The sequence below is a fragment of the Panthera pardus genome, unplaced genomic scaffold, assembly GCF_024362965.1.
Source record: "Panthera pardus isolate Hobbes unplaced genomic scaffold, ASM2436296v1 HiC_scaffold_24, whole genome shotgun sequence".
Classification (NCBI taxonomy): Eukaryota; Metazoa; Chordata; class Mammalia; order Carnivora; family Felidae; genus Panthera; species Panthera pardus.
The window spans coordinates 41,715,111-41,735,842 of record NW_026526810.1 but is presented as its reverse complement, the minus strand read 5'-3'; the positions used below and the strand labels follow the sequence as shown (position 1 = coordinate 41,735,842).

The following is a 20,732-nucleotide window of genomic DNA, read 5'->3' as shown; positions in this document are numbered from 1 at the left end:
TCCTTCCTAATTTGATTCAAGGATAAAATCAGTCTCTATATACTGTACATTGCTGAAGGCTCAACCTAAAATGGCAAAAGCATAATGCCTTTGAAATCCTTACTCCAGAGTAGCAGTACTAGATTCTTCTGGTTTAAGAAAAGTCTTTAAATCCACAAACAATTGGAACATTTTTTAAAGGCTACATTTCAAGAGACAGGAAGCTAGTTTAACATCCTTGCACCAGCTAACAAGCTTTTTGGAAGACATTTGCTTTGTAGACTTGACGGTTCTGTTTGCATGTTCTCCCAAAAACTGGTTTATTATTTTAGTCAATTTCCAAATTAAAATTTAACGATACATCCTGATAGTCATGTTTTTATTCTCTCCTGTGCTGTCTTAATTTTTCATCAAAATATAAGGCAACATTCCCAACCAAAGTCAATAAAAAACCGTCAAAAGACTTGTCAGTAATAAAAGGCAATTTTCAGGAATACTGACTGGAAGAATCTACTTATGAACTTCAGTCTTCTCTAAGCTCTATCATCAACCTGTTTTATGCCTTCTCTTAGTGGGAAGTGAGACTTCAATCAAATGCAATGCCATAAGAATTTACCTGAAAATATAAACTTAACTTTAACATATATATATGTGGAATCGTCACAGACCTGTGTGTAATATAACTTCTTGGAAACAATGTTTGGGCATGTCTGTTTTCAATATCATTTACCTTTTGATGTGATTTTTGCAGTATGTTGACTTGCTGTTTTCCATAGAAGAAGGTAATACCGAGCTTTTCCACTTCCCATTCAATATATGTTTGCTTATAATTGTTCTTAGTTTTTTTGCCAGTTATGCTCTTGGTTCACGTGGTATTGCTGTACCAGAACTCTTACAAACACCATGGAAACTGTTCTCACTATAATTGCTCTTTTCTACTATCCTTTGGAAGGTTCAAAGTCTATGAACAGGTGAGATATATTACTGTTAATAATCATGTACGAAACTTGAAAAATCTTAAATATCAACATATGTAATGTCTGGTGGACTCCCTAATGTTCAAGTTTATTAAAACCACACATTTTCAGTTGATATATTTATTATAGTAGGAAACAGATATATGCAAACTAGGCAATGAAGGGCAGTTTAATAAAAGGACTATGTACAAATGTTTAGTCAGTGTTTAGAAAAGTCAATAAGGAGATAATCAGAGTACCCCCGGGCTAGTCACAGGAGGAGATTTCTGTTACTCCTTCGTCCCCAAGGAGAGGAAATTGTTACAGGAATCCATATAGAACTGTAACTTTCAGAGAGGACCCCAATAGGAGACAGGCACAGCCAGCCTTTAGCCATAGCAAGGAGAAAGCAGGGGGTGGTGGTTAAAATACTCTGACTCAACTCTTCTGCCCTCCAGTTAACCAAAGCCAACCAGAAGCCAGAAAGCAAGTGGGCTCATTGATGTAGTCCAGACAGGTCAGCATCCCTCCACACAGAACAAGTTTAGAGTAAAGGAAAAGAGATATGGAAGGGCAGACAAAAAAATTTATGGATCCAGGAGATTAGGTCCAATATGGCAGCATAAGAAGATCCTGAACTCACCTCCTCCCTCAAACATACCAACTCTACAGGAACATATGGATTATTGCCTACCAAAAAAGATCTAAAAATGAGATGAACTGCTGTCCACAACAAAGGGTAAAGATAGGTAAAAAAGGCAGAGACACAGTCTCACGACCCCCCCCCCCCCCCAACAGAATGGCAGCACCCAATAGGGAGGGTTCTCACCAGCTAGGCATTTATTACAGAAGAGCAAGGGATTGGTGCTCCACATCAGGCACTCCAGGTCCTGGGATCTGTACCAGAGAAACAAGCGCCCAGTACATCTGGCTTGGAAAATCGACAAGGTTGATGTCCGGGGTCCCCAAGTGCTATCGGAAACTGAGATTTCCCACTTGGAAGGCTCACATGTAGGCTTGCTTACCATTTAGACCCAGTGGAAAAACAGTAGTTTGAGAAGTATCCAATAGTGACCCACAGCAGGAGGGACATCACAGGTGTAGAGGTCTTCTCTGTGGAGAAAGGGGATCAACTCCACATCAGGAACACCCCCTTCTTGGGGATCTGCATCAGGAATATGGGTCCCTATGATGTCTGCTTTTGAAATCAGTAGGGTTTAACTCCAGAAGACCCGAGGCCCATAGGAAATCTAGACTCTGCTGTTTAAGGACCTACAGACAGTATCACTTGATCCAAGAACCAGCAAAGAGGCAGCAGTTTGAAAATCACCTGAGCCAGACATAAGATTTAATGACAAATTTTAGGGTACTGGAGAGGCTGGGCACTTTCTTCAGGAACAGAAGTGCCAGTAGACACCATTTTTCTTGTCCACCTTCAGCCTAGCTAGCCCAACACTGGCAAGCAATAATTTAGTACTTTCCATTTACCTCACTAGCATAGCTCATCATTCTCCTGCAGACCTGCCCCACCCAACCCACCCACCCTGGCAGGTGCCCCTCCAAAGCAGCTCCCACCCAGGGGGCAGCCTCTGTTGGGACTGGTACCCCTTCACAGTGACTCCAGCCCTGGGATGGGGGTAGATAGCCCTGCCCACCAGCATACCACACTAGTTGTGGCTGGGTTTCAGAGCCAGCCACACTGAGGCCTAATGCCATCCATCAGCATGTCCACAGCAGCCACAGCCAGGCCCCTCAGCCAGCTGTGCCAGGGGCTAGCCTACCCAGCACGCCCACAGCATTTGTGGCCTAATCACAAGAGGTCACACAGCCCATACAGAGGATACCCCTAGAATGCCTGGTTCTGGTGACCAGGGAGAATTGTACTTCTAGGCCCAGGGGACACTACCTTTAACACAGGACACATAGCTAATCTACCTAAAACCAAGAAACAAACACGGAGAGATAAAACAAGATAGAGGAATATATTGTAAATGAGAATAAGACAAAACCTCAGTTAAAAAAAAACAACAAAACCTAAACTAAATGGAGATAAGCAATCTACCTGATAAAGAATTCAAAGTAATAGTCATAAAGATGCTTACTGAACGTAGAAGAGTGGATGAACTCAGTGAAAACTTAAGGAGATAGAAGAAAAAAAATATATATATATATATATACCAATCAGTTCTTTACAATACAATAACTGAAATGAAATATATACTAGAGGGAATCAACAGCAAATTAGAGGATGCAGAAGAGCAATCTAGAAGACAGGGTAGTGGAAATCATCCAAACAGAAGAACTAAAGGAAAAGGAATTTTTTTAAATGAGGAAAGGTTAAGGGACACTAGGACAACATCAAGCAGACAAACATTTGCATTATATGGGTCCCAAAAGAAGAGAGAGAAAGGGGTAGAAAACTTATTTGAAGAGAAAATAGCTGAAAACTTCCCTAACCTGGGGAAGGAAACTGATATCCAGGTCCAGGAAGCACAGGGAGCCACAAAGAAGATGAACCTAAAGAGGTCCAAAACAAGACACATAATAAGGAAGATGCCAAAAAGTAAAGTTAGAGAATATTAAAAAACAGCAAGAGAAGAGCAACTACTTACAACAAAACACCCATACAACTACTAGCTGATTTTTTACCAAAACTTTGCAAGCCAGGGAGACTGGCATGATATATTCAAAGAGCTGAAATGAAAAAACCTATAATCAAGAATGTGCTACCCACTAAGAATTAAAGAGAGATTAAAAGTTTTCCAGACAGAAGGTTAAAGTTCATTACCACTATACCAGTGTTACAAGAAATGTGGAAGGAAATCCTTTAAGCAGAAAAGTCCATAACTAGCAGTAAGAAAATTATGAAAGAAAATTTTCACTACAAAAGCAAAATACAGTAAAAGTAGTAGATCAATCACTTAAATACAGTAAAAGTAGTAGATCAATCACTTAAAGCTAGTATAAAAATTCAAAGACAATAATTATTTTTTATTGTCTTTTTACTTGTAAAAGTAAAAAGACGAAATTAGTAAAATCAACCACATCTATAATAATTAGTTAAGGGCTACAAAAATAAAAATATGTAAAATATGATCTCAAATACATAATCATGCAGAGAATAATGTACTGTGCTTTTAGAATGTGTTCAAATATAAGCAACTGTCAATTTAAACTGTTGTATACATAGTGTTATACATGAACCTCATGGCACTAAAAATCAATAACAGATACACAAAAAAATAGGAATCCAAGCAAAGCACTATGAAAGTCATCAAATCACAAGAGTAAAGAAACAGAGAGCTACAAAAACAAACAATAAACAGCTAACAAAATGACAATAAGTACATATCTATCAATAATTATATTAAATGTAAAGGAACTAAATGCTCCAACCAAAAGATATAAAGTGACTGGATGGATTAAAAAAAAAAAAAAAAAAAAGACCAGTCTATGTGCTGCATAGAAGAGACTCAATTCAGACCAAAAAATATGTACTGAAAGTGATGAATGCAGATATTCCATGCAAATGAAAGTGAAGAAAAAAGTGGTGGTAATACTTAGACAAAAATAGACTTTAACACGAAGACTATAATAGGAGACAAAGAAGCACATTACATAAGGATAAAGGGATCACTCCAACAAGAGGATATAACAATTGTAAATATGAATCCAACATAGCAGGACCTAAATATATAAAGCAAATATTAACAGACCTAAAAGGAGAAATACAGTAGTAGGAGGACATTTTAATGCCCCACTTACAACAATGAATAGATCGTCCAGACAGAAAACAGTAGCTCTACTGACACATTAAATCAGATGGGCTTAACAGACATAGAATAGTTCATCGTCAAACACCAGAATATGTTTTTTTTTTTTTTAAGTGCACATGGAATATCCTCCACAATAGATCACATATTAGGCTAAAAATTAGTCTCAATAAAGTTAGGAAGACTGGAATCTTACCAAGCATCTTTCCTGATCACAACAGTATAACACTAGAAATCAATTACAGTTTTTTAAAAAATGGGGGGAAAAAACGTGAAGGTCAAAAACATGCTACTAAACAAGCAATAGGTCAACAAAGAAATCAAAGAGGGAATCAAAAAATACTGAGACAAATAAAAATGGAAACAACATTGCAAAATCCTTAGGATGCAACAGAAGCAATTCTAGGAAGGAAGTTTATAGCAAAACAGGCCTACTTCAAGAAATAAGAAAAATCTCAAAACAATCTAACCTTGTACCTAAATGAAGTAGAAAAAACAAAGAAAACCCAAGGTTAGTAGAAGAAAACAATAAAAAATCACAATGGAAATAAATTTAAAAAAAGAAAATATCTGTGAAACTAACAACTGATTCTTTAAAAGGGGGTGCCTGGGTGGCTCAGTTGGTTAAGCATCTGACTCTTTTTTTTTTTTTTAATTTTTTTTTAACGTTTATTTATTTTTGAGACAGAGAGAGACAGAGCATGAACGGGGGAGGGGCAGAGAGAAAGGGAGACACAGAATCGGAATCATGCTCCAGGCTCTGAGCCATCAGCCCAGAGCCTGACGCAGGGCTCGAACTCACGGACTGTGAGATCGTGACCTGAGCTGAAGTCGGACGCTTAACCGACTGAGCCACCCAGGCACCCCATGCATCTGACTCTTGATTTCAGCTCAGGTCATATCTCATAGTTCGTGAGTTCGAGCCCCACATCAGACTCCACGCTGACAGTGTGGAACCTGCTTGGAATTCTCTCTCTCCTTTCTCTCTGCCCCTGCCATGTGTGCATGCTTCCCCTCTCTTTCTAAAACAAATAAACTTAAAACAATTATAAAAAAATAAATAAAAAATAAAAAGATAAGATAAATAATGTTGATAAACCTTTAGCCAGACTCATCAAGAAAAAAAAGGACTTAAATCAGAAATGAAACAGAAGTTACAGTCAACACCATAGAAATATAAAGGATTATAAAAGTACTACAAAAAATTATATGCCAACAAATTTGACAACCTAGAAGAAATGGATAAATTTGGAAACATGTATTCTTTCAAGACTGAATTAGAAAGAAATAGAAAATCTGAACAGACTGATTTCTATTAATGAAATTGAATCAGCAATCAAAAAACTCCTAACCACTAAAAGTCCAGGATCAGATGGCTTTACAAACAAATTCTATAAAACTTTTACAGAAAAGTTAGTACTTATCCTCAAACTGTTCCCAAAAATTGAAGACAAAAGAACACTTCTAAGTTCATTCATTGTGAGGCCAGCATTACCCTGATAACAAAATTAGACAAAGACACTAAAAAAAGAGAAGGAGAAGAAGAATATATGAGCCAATATTCCTAATGAATATAGATGCAAAAATCCTCAACAAAATATTAGCAAACTGAATTCAACAATACATTAAAAGTTATCATTTACCACAGTCAAGTGGAATTTATACCAGAGTTGCAAGGATCAATATAAGCAAATCAACATGATATATATACCACATTAACAAAATGAAGGTTAAAAAGCATTTGACAAGGGGCATCTAGTGGCTTAGTCAGTTAAGCATCTGTCTCTTAGTTTCAGCTCAGGTAATGATCCCACGGTTTCATGGGTTTGAGCCCTGCATCAGACTCTATGCTGGCAGCACAGAGCCTGCTTGGGACTCCCTCTCTCTCCCCCCCTCTCTCTCTGCCTCTCCTCCATTCACACTGTCTCTCTCTCAAGATAAATAAACTTTAAAAAAAATTTAAGAAAAGCATTTGACAAAATTCAACATCCATTTAGGATAAAAGCTCACAACAAAGTGGATACAGAGGGAACATACCTTAACCTAATAAAAGCCTTATATGACAAACCCACAGCTAAAAGCTTTCAGCTTTTCATCTAAGATCAGGAACAAGACAAGGCTGTCCACTCTCACCACTGTTATTCCACATAGTACTGGAGGTCCTAGCCACAGCAATCAGACAAGAAAAAGAAATTGGTATGGAAGAGGTAAAACTCACTACTGCAGTTAATATACTACATATCAAAAACCATAAAGTCTACACACACACACACACACACACACACACACACACACACACACACAAACTATTAGGACTAATAAATGAATTCAGTAAAGTTATAGGATACAGAATTAATATATAGAAATCTGTTGTGTTTCTATACAAACTAGCAGAAAGAGAAATTAAGAAAACCATTCCATTTATAAATGCATTTTAAAAATACCTAGGAATAAATTTAACCAAGGAAGTGAAAGACCTGTACTCTTTTTTTTTTTAATTTTTTTTTTTAATGTTTATTTATTTTTGACAGAGAGAGAGACAGAGCATGAGCAGGGGAGGGGCAGAGAGAGAGGGAGACACAGAATCTAAAGCAGGCTCCAGGCTCTGAGCTGCCAGCACAGAGCCCCATGCGGGGCTCGAACTCACGGACCGCGAGATCATGACCTGAGCTGAAGTCGGACGCTCAACCGACTGAGCCACCCAGGTGCCCCAGACCTGTACTCTTAAAACTATAAGACATTCATGAAAGAAACTGAAGATGACACAAGTAAATGGAAAGATATACCTTGTTCATGAATTGGAAAATTAATATTGTTAAAATGTCCATATTACCCAAAGCTATCTCATCAATGTGCCAATAGCATTTTTCTCAGAAATTAACCCTAAAATTTGTATGGAACCACCAAAAAGCCCTGAGTAGCCAAAGCAATCTTGAGAAAGAACAAAGCAGTAAGTATCACACTCCCAGATTTCAAACTATACTACAAAGTTACGGGAATCAAAAAAGTATGGTACTGGCACCAAAATAAAAACATAGATCAATGGATCAGAACAGAGAGCCCAGTGCCTATGTGGCTCACTAGATTAAGCATATGACTTGATTTCATCTCAGGTCATGATCTCACTGTCATGAAATTGAGCCCTGCATCAGGCTCTGCACTGGGCATGGAGCCTGCTTGAGATTCGCTCTCTCCCTCTCCCTTTGCCCCTCCCCCATTTTGTGTGCTCATGCTCTGTCTGAAAGAAAGAAAGAAAGAAAGAAAGAAAGAAAGAAAGAAAGAAAGAAAGAAAAAAAAAGAAAGAAAAGAAAAAAGAAAGAAAAGAGAGCCCAGAAATAAACCCTCACTTCTGTGGTCAATTAGTCTATGACAAAGCTAGGCAGGAATATACAATGGGTAAAAGACAGTCTCTTCAAAAAGTAGTGTTGGGAAAACTGGATGGTTACATGGAAAAGACTGAAACTCAACCACTTTTTTCAAACCATATACAAAAAAAAATAAAACAGATTAAAGACCTAAATGTAAGACCTTTAACCATAAAACTCCCAAAAGAAAACAGGTCGTAAACTCTTGGATGTCAGTTTTAGCAATATGTTTTTGTCCCCAGGCAAGAGCAACAAAATTAAAAATAAGCTATTGGGACTACCTGGAAATAAAAAGCTTTTTTGCACATTAAAGGGAACCAACAAAATTTAGAGGCAACCTACTGTATGGGAGAAGATATTTTCAAATGATATATCTGGTAAGGGGTTAATATCCAAAATACATAAAGAATACTACAATTAAAAATCACATGAAAAAAATGGGCAGAAGACCTAAATAGACACTTTTCCAAAGAAGACCTATAGATGGCCAACAAACATGAAAATATGCTAAACATAACTAACCATTAGAGAAATGCAAATCAAAACTACAATGAGATATCACCTCACACCTCTCAGAATGGCTATATCAAATAGACAAAAAAATAAGTGCTGGCTTGGATTGGAGAAAAGGGATCCCTCATGCACTGTTGGCAGGAATGTAAATTGTTGCAGCCACTATGGAAAACAGTATGGAAGTTCCTCCAAAAATTAAAAATAGAAATACCATACATATAGTCCAGCAATTCCACATCTGGGTATTTATCCAAAGAAAATGAAAACATTAATACACACTTCTGTTTACTGCAGCATTATTTACAATAGGCAACATACAGAGGTGACCTAAGTATCCATCGATAGATTAATGGATAGAGAAGGTTTGGCATGTGTGTGTGTGCACGCACATGCGTGTACACACACACACACACACGCGCGCGTGTACACACACACACACACACACAGTGGAATATTGGCCATAAAAAAATGAAATCTTGCCATTTACAACAACATGGATGGATCTAGAGGATATTAGTTAGGTAAGTCAGACAGACAAAGATAATTACCATATTATTTCACTTAAAAGTGGAATCTAAAAAACAAAACAAATGAACAAACTTAACAAACAGACTCACAAATACAGGGAACAAACTGATGGTTGCCAGATGGGAGAAGGGGTGATTGGATGGGAAAAACATGTGAACGGGATTATGAGGTACAAAGTTCCATTTATAAAGTAAATAAGTCATGAAGATATAAAGTATAGCATTGGGAATATAGTCAGTAATGTTGTAATAACTTTGTATAGTAACAGATGATAACTACATTTATTGTGGTAAGCATTTTATAATGTACATGTCAGATCACTATATTGTACACTTGAAACTAATAATACTGTGTATCAACTATACTTCAATTTTAAAAAGTAAATTAAAAAATATATATGGGCCTGATTTGGGCTTGTATAACAGGGGAAGCAAATGCCAAGCAAAGGGAACAACATGAGCAAAAACACAGGCTGTAAAAGGGTTTTATCTTATCGTGGGCAGGTTGTCCATTCTGCCACACACTCTAGTGTTCTCACTTCTGTAGTGAGAAGAGAAGAATAAGGGATGAGTCAGAAATGGGACTTCTGCCCTTCTGCAGAATTTAGACTTTATTCTGTAGGTTGTAAGAAACTATTGAATATTGAAGACTTTTGAAAAGCATGACATAACCAAATATGATTTAGAAAGAATTCTCTTGCAGTACCAGTATTTAGGATATAGTGAAAGGGGGAAAGCCAGAATTTGATCTAATTAAAAAACTAGTATCCATTCTTCCTATATAAAAAGGTTGTTGGGAGAATCAAATCAAATAAAATCATTTCTGCATTAGACTCCTGATTGCAAGAATAGGCATTCAGTTAAGCATACCTATATGATGAGAGCTTTACTGTAAGGTTAAAAATAAAAATAAGAAAAAGAGGCACCTTGTAGCCAGGCGCAGAAGAAAATTATAGAGTATCTCAGCCACATAAATGAAATGAATGAATTTTATAGAATCCAAGGCAGTTTTGAGGAAAAGTCTGTTCTGTTGTGTCTTTATAGCCTCGTCTGTGAATCTGTTTTGGTTGTCTAATTTTAAGCTTATAGCTAGTCTCCCTTTCTGTCCTCACTACCAACTGTCCAACATTCTCTATACATTCAGTTTGAGAAAATCTGATTAGGTCTGTTAAATGCATTATCCCTATTTGGACATAGTTTCACACTAGCCTGTCTTAGATTGCCTGGGTTCAGATGCCCTCCCCTGATTCAGTCAAGCAGGGAAGGTCATGTAGCACAGACGACTACTGCATAAGCATTCTTCCCTGGATAAGCATGACAGGTACTATTCCTGGCCTTAGAATATATGACATTTTGCAAACTTCTTTAAAAATGCAGTTATTACAGGAGGGCCTGGGTGGCTCAGTCGGTTAATTGTCCGACTTCGGCTCAGGTCATGATCTCACAGTTGGGGAGTTCGAGCCCCGCGTCAGGCTCCTCATTGACAGTGCGGAGCCTGCTTGGGATTCTCTCTCTCTCTCCCTCTCAAAATAAATTAACTTAAAAAATTTTTTTAATAAAATAAAATGCAATTATTATAAATGAAAGATTTAATGATGGTGTGAGAATACCTAAGCATTGATTTCGGTAAAATGATAATAAAACGTCTCTCATTAGAATTCAGTGATAATCTATATAAAACATATAGCACAGGGTCTCTTACAAAGTAAGTGCTCAGTAAGTGTTGCTGATGACAATGATGTTAATTAAGTAAAGGAATATTTGAGGGCAATACAAAGGAAGGAAGGAAGGAAGGAAGGCAGGCAGGCAAGGAAGGAAAGCTTGACGAAGGGGAGGAGGGGGGAGGAGAGGAGGAAAGGAAGGAGGGAGGGAGAGGGACGAAGGAAGGAAGGAAGGAAAGAAAGAAAACAAGAACTATGAAAATATTCCTGACAAGTGACAGAACTTGATGTAAAATGATGGGAATGGGAAGGAAACAAAGTGGATGTGTGGGATGAGATACTGCTATTTAAGGGACTCTAAAATTTTAAGACTGAGAAACTGAGTGATACTATTAAATATTAGACACTGAACAGTTTTCAGAGAAGGTTTGGAGCTTATTTCAGACACTTTGATTTTGAATGCCAGTAGAGATCTGTGTAGAAATACTCAGAAAAAAAGTAAGAAATACAAGTGTGAAAGTTTGGAGTGAGGTTAGGACTACAAGTGTACATCCATCCGGGGATGCTGTTAGTAGTTTCACTACAGCAGAGGTTGCATTAGGATGTATGCAAAACAAACCAACCTATGAATATATTTTATTTCACCTGCACAGTGGCTTTTGTTTTGTTTTTTGAAGAAACTACTTGGAAACATTTTAAAATTGGGAGATCCTACATAAAATCTGGGTTTCTGGTTTCTTTTGAAAAAATGAGAGGCCCAGCAACATTTTGGGCAAGGATTCCTTCGTGTATCAGAGCCTCCCCATGGTCTGCATCACTCATTTTTATTATTTATGTGGTCTCTGTAGGCACTTGAATTTGAAATCCCTACTCTTATATCCTCACCAACATCAGAAATTTCTCTATAGCTACTTATTAGTTAATAGATATATAATGGTACCATAAAGTTGTTTTGTTTTCCTTGCTTTAAATTTTAAGCAGGGCTAAGTCTATTTCCATGTAATAATCTACTGTCTGTAGTCCTCATGATTAAATTATTAGTCTCCTTTAGCCAGTTATTGAGAGATGTCCTAATAATAAAAATCCACATTTCTATCCATGCTCTTAGAGTTTGTATAGTAGGGTTTGTTTTTCTAAATCAATTATACATACATATTTTTCATTTGGATAAAATTAGCAGCTTACTTTCAAAAGAAGATCATATGTACTCAGAAGCTCATCATTGCCTAAATAATCCTAATGTTTCCTTAAATGCATTTATTTTCTTTTTCTTAGAGAATGGTTTTGTGTGACTTTCTTTTATCTCCTTAAGAGAGACTTGATCATTTTTCCATCGGGAAAGCAATTGGCAGAGTTGTATAGCTAAAAATTATTATACCTTTCAGCAAACAAGACCAACATTAAGACAATGAATAGCTTCTTAATTTAAAAGACTAGAATTGGGATATCAGAGCTGGAAAAGACCTTAGATATTACCTCTTTTTATGGATAAGAAAAATTAAGAGTCAGAAGTATAAGTAACTTACCCAAGATCACATAGCTATTTATACCAAAAGGAAAATGCTATTATTTTTTTAAATGTTATATTACAGCATAAATTGTAGATCACTTCTAAACTTGTTTCCTATAACACATTTTCCTTGCTTATAGTGTCAAGTACTCATCCCTGGTGGCACTTGCCTTCATAATTCGTCCCACAGCTGTCATTCCATGGATACCTTTGGTCTTCAGACATTTCTGGCAAGAACAGAAAAAACTTGATCTTATTCTGTATCAGTTTTTACCTATAGGGTAAGTATGGCTACAATCCATCTATTAATTTTAATAACCTATAAATTATAGATTATGAACAAGATTTTACATTTGTAGTCAATTATTATATCTTTTAATGTCAATGAGAATTATCAGACTAAGGAAACAATATTTCCAAATTTATATTTTATATTTTTATATTTATGATTATGGTTAATTGTAATTAATTTGCTTCAGTGGGAATCTTTGCAATTTTTCTAATTTAGAACTTTTTATACTTCATTTCCTAAATATGTCTCAAATACATTTTAGAAATACGTGATTCTTTTATATTTGTGTAAGGCTTTATAATTTATAATGTGTATTTAAGTATCATTTCATGATCACAATTCTTGGATCTAGACAATGTAGGTATTTTTAGTTTGTAGTAGAGGAAACAGACAAAATTAAAAACGAGTTAGCTAGAGTCATTGGTTGGTAGCTGTGATAGAACTGGGATTGAAACCCATGTCTTCTGTGCTCAGTTCACCAGCATATATACTAAAGTTAGGGGGGCGCCTGGGTGGCTCAGTCAGTTAAGCATCCAACTTCGGCTCAGTGCATGATCTCACAGTAAGGCTCTGTGCTGCCAGCTCAGAGCCTGGAGCCTGCTTTGGATTCTCTGTCTCTGTCTCTGTCTGCCCCTCCCCCACTTGCACTCTGTCTCTGTCTCTCTCTCTCTCTCTCTCTCTCTCTCTCTCCCTCTCTCTTTCTCAAAAATAAACAGTAAAAACAAAAAGGTTTACACTAAAATTGGAACAATACAAAGAAGATTAGCATGGCCCCTGTGCAAAAAACAACCCGTTTCTTCTAATTTTGAGCTCCTAGGATCATACATATCCCAAGTATCTAGTAGAGTATTCAAAACAATTATTTATTGAAAGGGCTGCATGCATTCTCTTATAACAATAATCTTTTTAATATACTAGTATTCATGCTGTCTGAGTATTTTTGGGTAGGAGTTAAAAAGGGCTAAATCATCTGGAAGCCAAGTTGCCACTGCTGTCATTTCTCAGATTAACATTGTTTTTAATGTATTATATTCATTCAGTAAATATTTGTTTAATCCTAGTATGTGCCAGGTACTGTCCCAGGTGCCAGAGATATAGCAACTTAACAAAGTCCCTGCCTTTATGAAATTTATATTGTAGTGGGAGAAGACCATTAAAAACATGAGTAATATATATTTGTCAATTGATAATACATGCTATAGGGAAAAATAACAAGAGATAAGCATAGAATGCTAGTGTAGGAGGGAAGCAGTTATTTTTTATAGGGTAAATGGGGAAGACCACCATGATAAGGTGACATTGGAGCCAAAACCTAAAGGAATTGAGATAATGAGATAAGGAAAGAATATTACAGGCAGAGACCAGCAAGTGCAAAGACCTTGACATAAGGGTGTATTTGGCATTTTTGAGGAACAGCAATGAGACTGAGCTAAAGGAAAGTGAGTTTGGGAGAACATGATAGTGAGGTCAGAGAGACAGCAGAGGCTCAGATCATGTAGGCTTTTACACAGGGAGATGAAAAGCCTTTTTTCTTCATCAGCAATACGATGTATAGTTTATTCATTCAACAAGTATTGATGTTTTGTATCAAGCATTTGATGATTCAGAAGTGAGGAAGATGCAGTGTCTGCTCCCAAGGTCAAAATTGGTGGAGGGAAAAGAGATAGAACAATAATTCTTGACCAGCAATATAAAGTGTTCTAAGTAGTTATATAACAAAATGTTATAGGAAAAAAGATAATAAAAAGCCTAATTCTGCTTGAAGGGGAAACATTATATAGGGAAACATTTATAAAGTAGGGGAAGTTTTAAATAACATCAAACATGAACATGAGTTTGCCAGGTCTAGGGAATCAGCATGCTTCAAGTTGTAAAAGGCCTGAAGGAGCCTATTCATATAGATCAAATACTTGTTTATTTTGAAGGGAAATATAGGAAAGAACAAATGAGATAATGTATATGAAAATACTTTGAAATTGTACAGTGCATGACAGATATGATTCACAGTCCTAATTAGTCTTACACTCTCAAGTATTGGTACATAGAGTTTGGCCCTAGCCAACAGCCTTTTATGTATTAAGGACACTTTATTTTTTTTTAATGTTTTTTTAAGATTTATTTTGAGAGAGAGGGAGAGAGAGAGAATCCCAACCAGGCTCCACTCTGTCAGCGCAGAGCCTGACATGGGGCTCAAACTCACAAACTATGAGATTATGACCTAAGCCAATATCAAGAGTCAGACACTAAACCGACTGAGCCACCCAAGCGCCTCATGCATCCTTTCAAAATAACCAGTTGCAGGGTGCCTGGCTGGCTCTGTTGGTAGAGCATGAAATTTGATCTAAGGGTCATGAGTTCAAGCCCCACATTGGGGGTAGAGTTTACTTTAAAAAAAAAAAAACAACAACACAAAATTCATCTAATCTAAACACCCCCACTTTGTAGATGAGGCAGTGGAGGTTCAGGGAAGAAAATGATACCTGCAAGCTCTTTTGGCTGATCAGGGTCAGAACTGGGACTAGAACCAAAAACCTCTACACTTTGGGCTTTTTATTTTGAAAAAAAGAAAAGAAAAAACAAGCAAACAAACAAACAGTTGCATATCCAGACAAGAATAGTATCTCTAAATATGGAGAAAAATCTTGCTTTAGTCTTAGGAAAATTTCTAATATGTATGGACCTACTTCTTTTTGCCTTTTACATGACCTTGAGAATTTGGGACATCATTTTGTCATTCATTCTGTAAAATCAAACATAATTCAGTTGTCTTTCAGCTGCCACATTCTCTCACCAACAATTAGCAAGACAAAACATAGTATGGGACATCATTATAGATCATGTAGACATTAAGGAGATAAGAGGATAATATGAACAACTTTTTGCTAATAAATTTGACAACTTAAATAAAATAGATGAATTCCTAGGAAAATACAACTTACCAAAACTGGCAAAAGAGAAAATAGTAAATATGAATAGTACTATATATAATAAAGTGAATTTGCAATTAAGAACTTAAAGAAACGCCAGGCTCAGATGGCTTCACTGGTGAATGCTACCATATATTTAAGGAAGAAAAAACATTAATCCACACAAAATATTCCACAGAATAGAAGAAAAAAAAATTCCCAACTCCTTTAATGAAGATCCCATACCCTTGATCCCCAAATCTGACAAGGAACCTTGCAAGAAAAGTCAATTATAAATCAATCTCTCTCATGACTATGAATGCAAAAATCTAAACAAATCTTACCAAATTGAATCTACTGATATATTAAAAAGGAGAATGAATACATAACCAAGATTGGTTTTAGCCCAGGAATGTGAAGTAGGCTTAGTATTTGAAAATCAATCAGTATGAGTCATGACATTAACAGAATAAAGGAGAAAATTCATCTGACTATCTTAATAGGCACAGAAAAGCCATAGGATAAAAGCCTATTCATGATGGGAGAGAAGGGAAGAACCATTAGAAAATGTGTAATAGAAGGGGTCTTCATTAACATGACAAAGATTTCTATAAAATGTTAAAGCAAAATCACACTAAGTCTTGAAGCACTGAAATACTTTTTTCCGGAGACTGGAGACAATACATGGATGCTCATTATTTCCATTGCTGTTTAACAGTATATGTCCTAGCTAGTGCTGTAAGGCAAGAAAAACAAATACTTGGAAAAAAAGAAGTAAAACTATATGGCATGACTGTATGTAGGAAATCCAAAAGAATCTAAACAATTAGGATTAGTAAATAAATTCAGCATGCTCACTGGATACAAGGTCAATATATGAATACTGATTGCCATTTGTATACTAAAACTAGTGGGTAGTCTCAATGTATCTTGCTATAAAATATGTATTAATTACAAAAGATAATTTTACAGTAGAGAAACTTGACAGATACTTCCTTAATCAAGTGATCAAAGTTAAGGGGTGCAAGCCTGGCTCAATCGATTGGTAGAGCATGCAATTCTTGATCACAGGGTTGTGGGTTTGAGCCCCACATTGTGTGCAGAGATTACTTAAAAATAAAAATCTTAAGTAAATAAATAAATAAATTTTTTGGAAGTGATCAAAGTTAACATTGCCAGTAATTGGAGAGGTCAGTATCATGAAACTCCTGATTAGAAGCAGAGAAAACACCTTGACCCTTCTGTGGTATTACTGCCATAATGCATAGCCTGAATCTAATCATGAGAAACCATCAGGCAAACCCAAATTGACATACATTTTAGAAAATAAACTGACTTGTATTCTTCAAATATGCCAGTCATGAAAGATAAGGAAAGATTAAGTAAATATTCTAGATTAAAGGAGACTACAGACATACAACAAGTGAATACAAAAAATAAAAAGGGTTTTCTTTTTCTTTGTATAAAGGACACTATTGGGCCAATTGGCAGAACCTGAACAAAGTGTAAATTAGATAGCCATAAAAATTTAATATTAATTTCTTGGTTCTCATTATTTGTGGTTTATGTAAGAGAATTTTCTTATTTTTAGGAAATACCACTAAAAGTATAGAGATGAAGGCAAATGATGTCTGCAACTTATTAAACAGTTCAGGAAAAAATGCATATTTAGAGAGAGGAAAGAAAAAGATAAAGCAAATAAGTAAAATGTTAACTTTTGGGGAATCTAGGTGAAGTATATATGGGAATTCTTTATACTATTCTTGAAACTTTTCTCACTCAGAATTATGTCAAAATAAAAAAAGGAAAACTATAATTTACAGTGGCATCAAAAAACATCAGATTTCTATGAATAAAATAATGAAAGGCGTACAAGAACTCTACACAGGAAGTTATAAAACTTTGGGAGAAACTAATGAAGACCTAAATAAATGGAAGAGTATATATACTATCTTCATGGATAGAAGACTCAATATTTTAAAGATATCAGTTCTCTCCAAATTGTGATCTATATATTAAGTGCAATTCCAACTAAAGCCCAGTATGGGGTGTGTATATGTATGAATTGATAAAGCTGATTTTAAATTTTTCAGTGGAATGCAAAATACCAATATTAGCTAAAAGAATCATAGAAAAAAAATGTTGGAAGACTTACACTAATAGATATTAAGACTTATTACAAAGTTATAGTAATTAAAATAACTTAGAATTATTGCAAGGTAAAACAAATAGACTGGTGGAACACAATAGTCCAGCAACAGGCCCAGACATATAGTCGCTCATTTATAACAACAGTGATAAGGCAGTAGAGAAAGGATAATTTTTTTCAATAAATATATAATTAGCTGGATATCCATTTGGAAAAAAATTAACTTTAACTCCTCTTCCCATAAGCAAATAAATGAATGAATAAATATCCAAAAGAATTATAGATCTTAACATAAAGGTAAGAGAGTAACACTTCTTCAGGATATAATAGAATATCTCCATGAACTTGAGGCAGGCAAAGATTTCCTAAATAGAATATAGTTAAGTATTAACTATAAAGGAGAAGATAAATACATTTGAATACATTAATATTTAAGACTTTTGTTCATCAGATTCACCACTGAGAGTGAAAAAGCAAGCCGCAGACCAGAAGATATATGCAATACAAAAAACATCACCAAGAAAAAAATTCCAATCAATTATATACAGAACTTGTAAAAATCTGCAAGGCAGCAATAGAAAATTGATTAAAAGACCTGAACTTCAAAAGATAAAATTTAAGTGGCCAAAACAGGCACATGAAAAGATGTTCAACGTCGCTCCTTATCAGGGAAATACAAATCAAAACCACACTCAGATACCACCTCACGCCAGTCAGAGTGGCCAAAATGAAGAAATCAGGAGACTATAGATGCTGGAGAGGATGTGGAGAAACAGGAACCCTCTTGCACTGTTGGTGGGAATGCAAATTGGTGCAGCCGCTCTGGAAAGCAGTGTGGAGGTTCCTCAGAAAATTAAAAATAGACCTACCCTATGACCCAGCAATAGCACTGCTAGGAATTTATCCAAGGGATACAGGAGTACTGATGCATAGGGGCACCTGTACCCCAATGTTTATAGCGGCACTCTCAACAATAGCCAAATTATGGAAAGAGCCTAAATGTCCATCAACTGATGAATGGATAAAGAAATTGTGGTTTATATACACAATGGAATACTACGTGGCAATGAGAAAAAATGAAATATGGCCTTTTGTAGCAACATGGATGGAACTGGAGAGTGTGATGCTAAGTGAAATAAGCCATACAGAGAAAGACAGATACCATATGGTTTCACTCTTATGTGGATCCTGAGAAACATAACAGAAACCCATGGGGGAGGGGAAGGGAAAAAAAAAAAAAAAAAAAGAGGTTAGAGTGGGAGAGAGCCAAAGCATAAGAGACTGTTAAAAACTGAGAACAAACTGAGGGTTGATGGGGGGTGGGAGGGAGGGCAGGGTGGGAGGGAGGGCAGGGTGGGTGATGGGTATTGAGGAGGGAACCTTTTGGGATGAGCACTGGGTGTTGTATGGAAACCAATTTGACAGTAAATTTCATATATTAAAAAAAAAAAAAAAAAAAAATTTAAGTGGCCAAGAAGTATAAAGATACTCACCTCATTAGTCATCAAAGAAATGTAAATTAAAACCATCATGACATGCTAGGGTACATCTACCCAAATGGCCTAAAAAGATACAGAGCCCTTACATATTCCTGTGGGAATATAAATTGATACAACCACTTTGGAAAACTGTAAGAATTTATTAAGGCTGATTGCACCTAAACCCTAGGGTCCAGTAATTTCAATCCTAAGTATATACTCAGCAGAAATGTATATGGGAAACAAAAGTTGCATAAAAGAACATTCATAGCACTGTTCATAATAGTTAAAAAAGGGAAGCATAGTGTTCATCAACAGAATACATACATTGTGGTATGTTATTCGTATTCAGTGGAATACTATATAGTATTGTAAATGAATGAGCTACTGAAATATACAAAAAACTGTGGCTTAATCTCATAAACATAATGATCGAAGGAAACTGGACATAGTACATACAGTGTGATTTCATTTTTGTAAAACTCAATAAAAGGCAAAACATCTACACTATCAGAAGTCAGGATAGTGGTTACCCTTGGGAAGAGAGTAGAGATTGGTTGGAAAGATGAAGAAGCCTTTTGAAGTGCTTCTAATGCTCCATATCCTGTAATCTATATGACAGTTACACAGCTGTGTTAATATAGTGATGATTCATGAAAGCTTATATTCATAGTGTACTTTTCTGTGTATATGTTTATGGTAGGCAGCCTCTGAGATGGCCCCCATTGATCCCATGCCCTTGATATTCATGTACTTGTGTAATTCCCTTCCTTTGAGCATGTGCTGGACATTTTGACTCCATTCTGACAAGTAGAAATGTGGCAGAAGGGATGACACTTCCAACATTGGGTTATAAAAGGACTGTGGCATCCAGGTTGGTGCCCACCTTACTCTGTCTTGGCTGGCTCACCCTGAGGTGCCGATCTCCATGTCAGGAGGTAGTCTTAAGAAAAAGGTCACATGTGGGAGATTGATCCCTGATCTCGACAGCCATGTGAGAGAGTGTGGAAGCAAATTTCCCCACCAGGACCAGTGAAGCTTTCAGATGAAACTGTAGCCCCAGCCAACATTTTGACAGTTCATGAAAGGCTCTGACTCAGAGACACCAGCTAAGCTCCACTTGGATTCTTGACCCACAATACTGTAAGATAATAAATATTCATAGTTTTAAGTTGCCAGGTCGTGGGGTAATTTTGTACAGCAATAGATAATACAGTGTTTATTAATTTAGAAACTTTCCTTAAATACAGCCACTGTCAGTGGAAGATCTTTCAACATGTGTAAATCCACATTCAGTTGGCAAAATTGTAAAGCATTTTTAAAGTGACTTTTGATGCCAAGCATTTGCGAAGCCATATGCCAACACTGGATTTTCAGTAGGTTCAGAATATTAATCACTCTTCTGTTTTGTTTTCCAGATTTATCACTTTAAGTTTGTCTCTGATAATTGATCGGGTTTTTTTTGGTCAAGTAAGTAAAAACATATTAAACTAACAGCTATTTTTTTTTTTTTTTAATTTTTTTTTCAACGTTTTTTATTTATTTTTGGGACAGAGAGAGACAGAGCATGAACGGGGGAGGGGCAGAGAGAGAGGGAGACACAGAATCGGAAGCAGGCTCCAG

General features: G+C 36.2%; 1 protein-coding gene and 1 pseudogene across 2 annotated transcripts in view; both read left to right on the top strand.

The window, feature by feature from the left end:
• Positions 1–20,732, top strand: part of PIGB (phosphatidylinositol glycan anchor biosynthesis class B) — a 40,801-nt gene that overhangs the window by 8,690 nt on the left and 11,379 nt on the right. For both annotated transcript variants that reach the window (XM_019442050.2, XM_053889046.1), the window contains 3 exons: positions 820–950; positions 12,425–12,565; positions 20,528–20,579. In XM_019442050.2, the coding sequence (XP_019297595.1) occupies positions 820–950; positions 12,425–12,565; positions 20,528–20,579 (324 nt within the window). The remainder of the gene's footprint in view (positions 1–819; positions 951–12,424; positions 12,566–20,527; positions 20,580–20,732) is intronic.
• On the top strand, positions 13,292–13,383 carry LOC128773186 (U6 spliceosomal RNA; annotated as a pseudogene).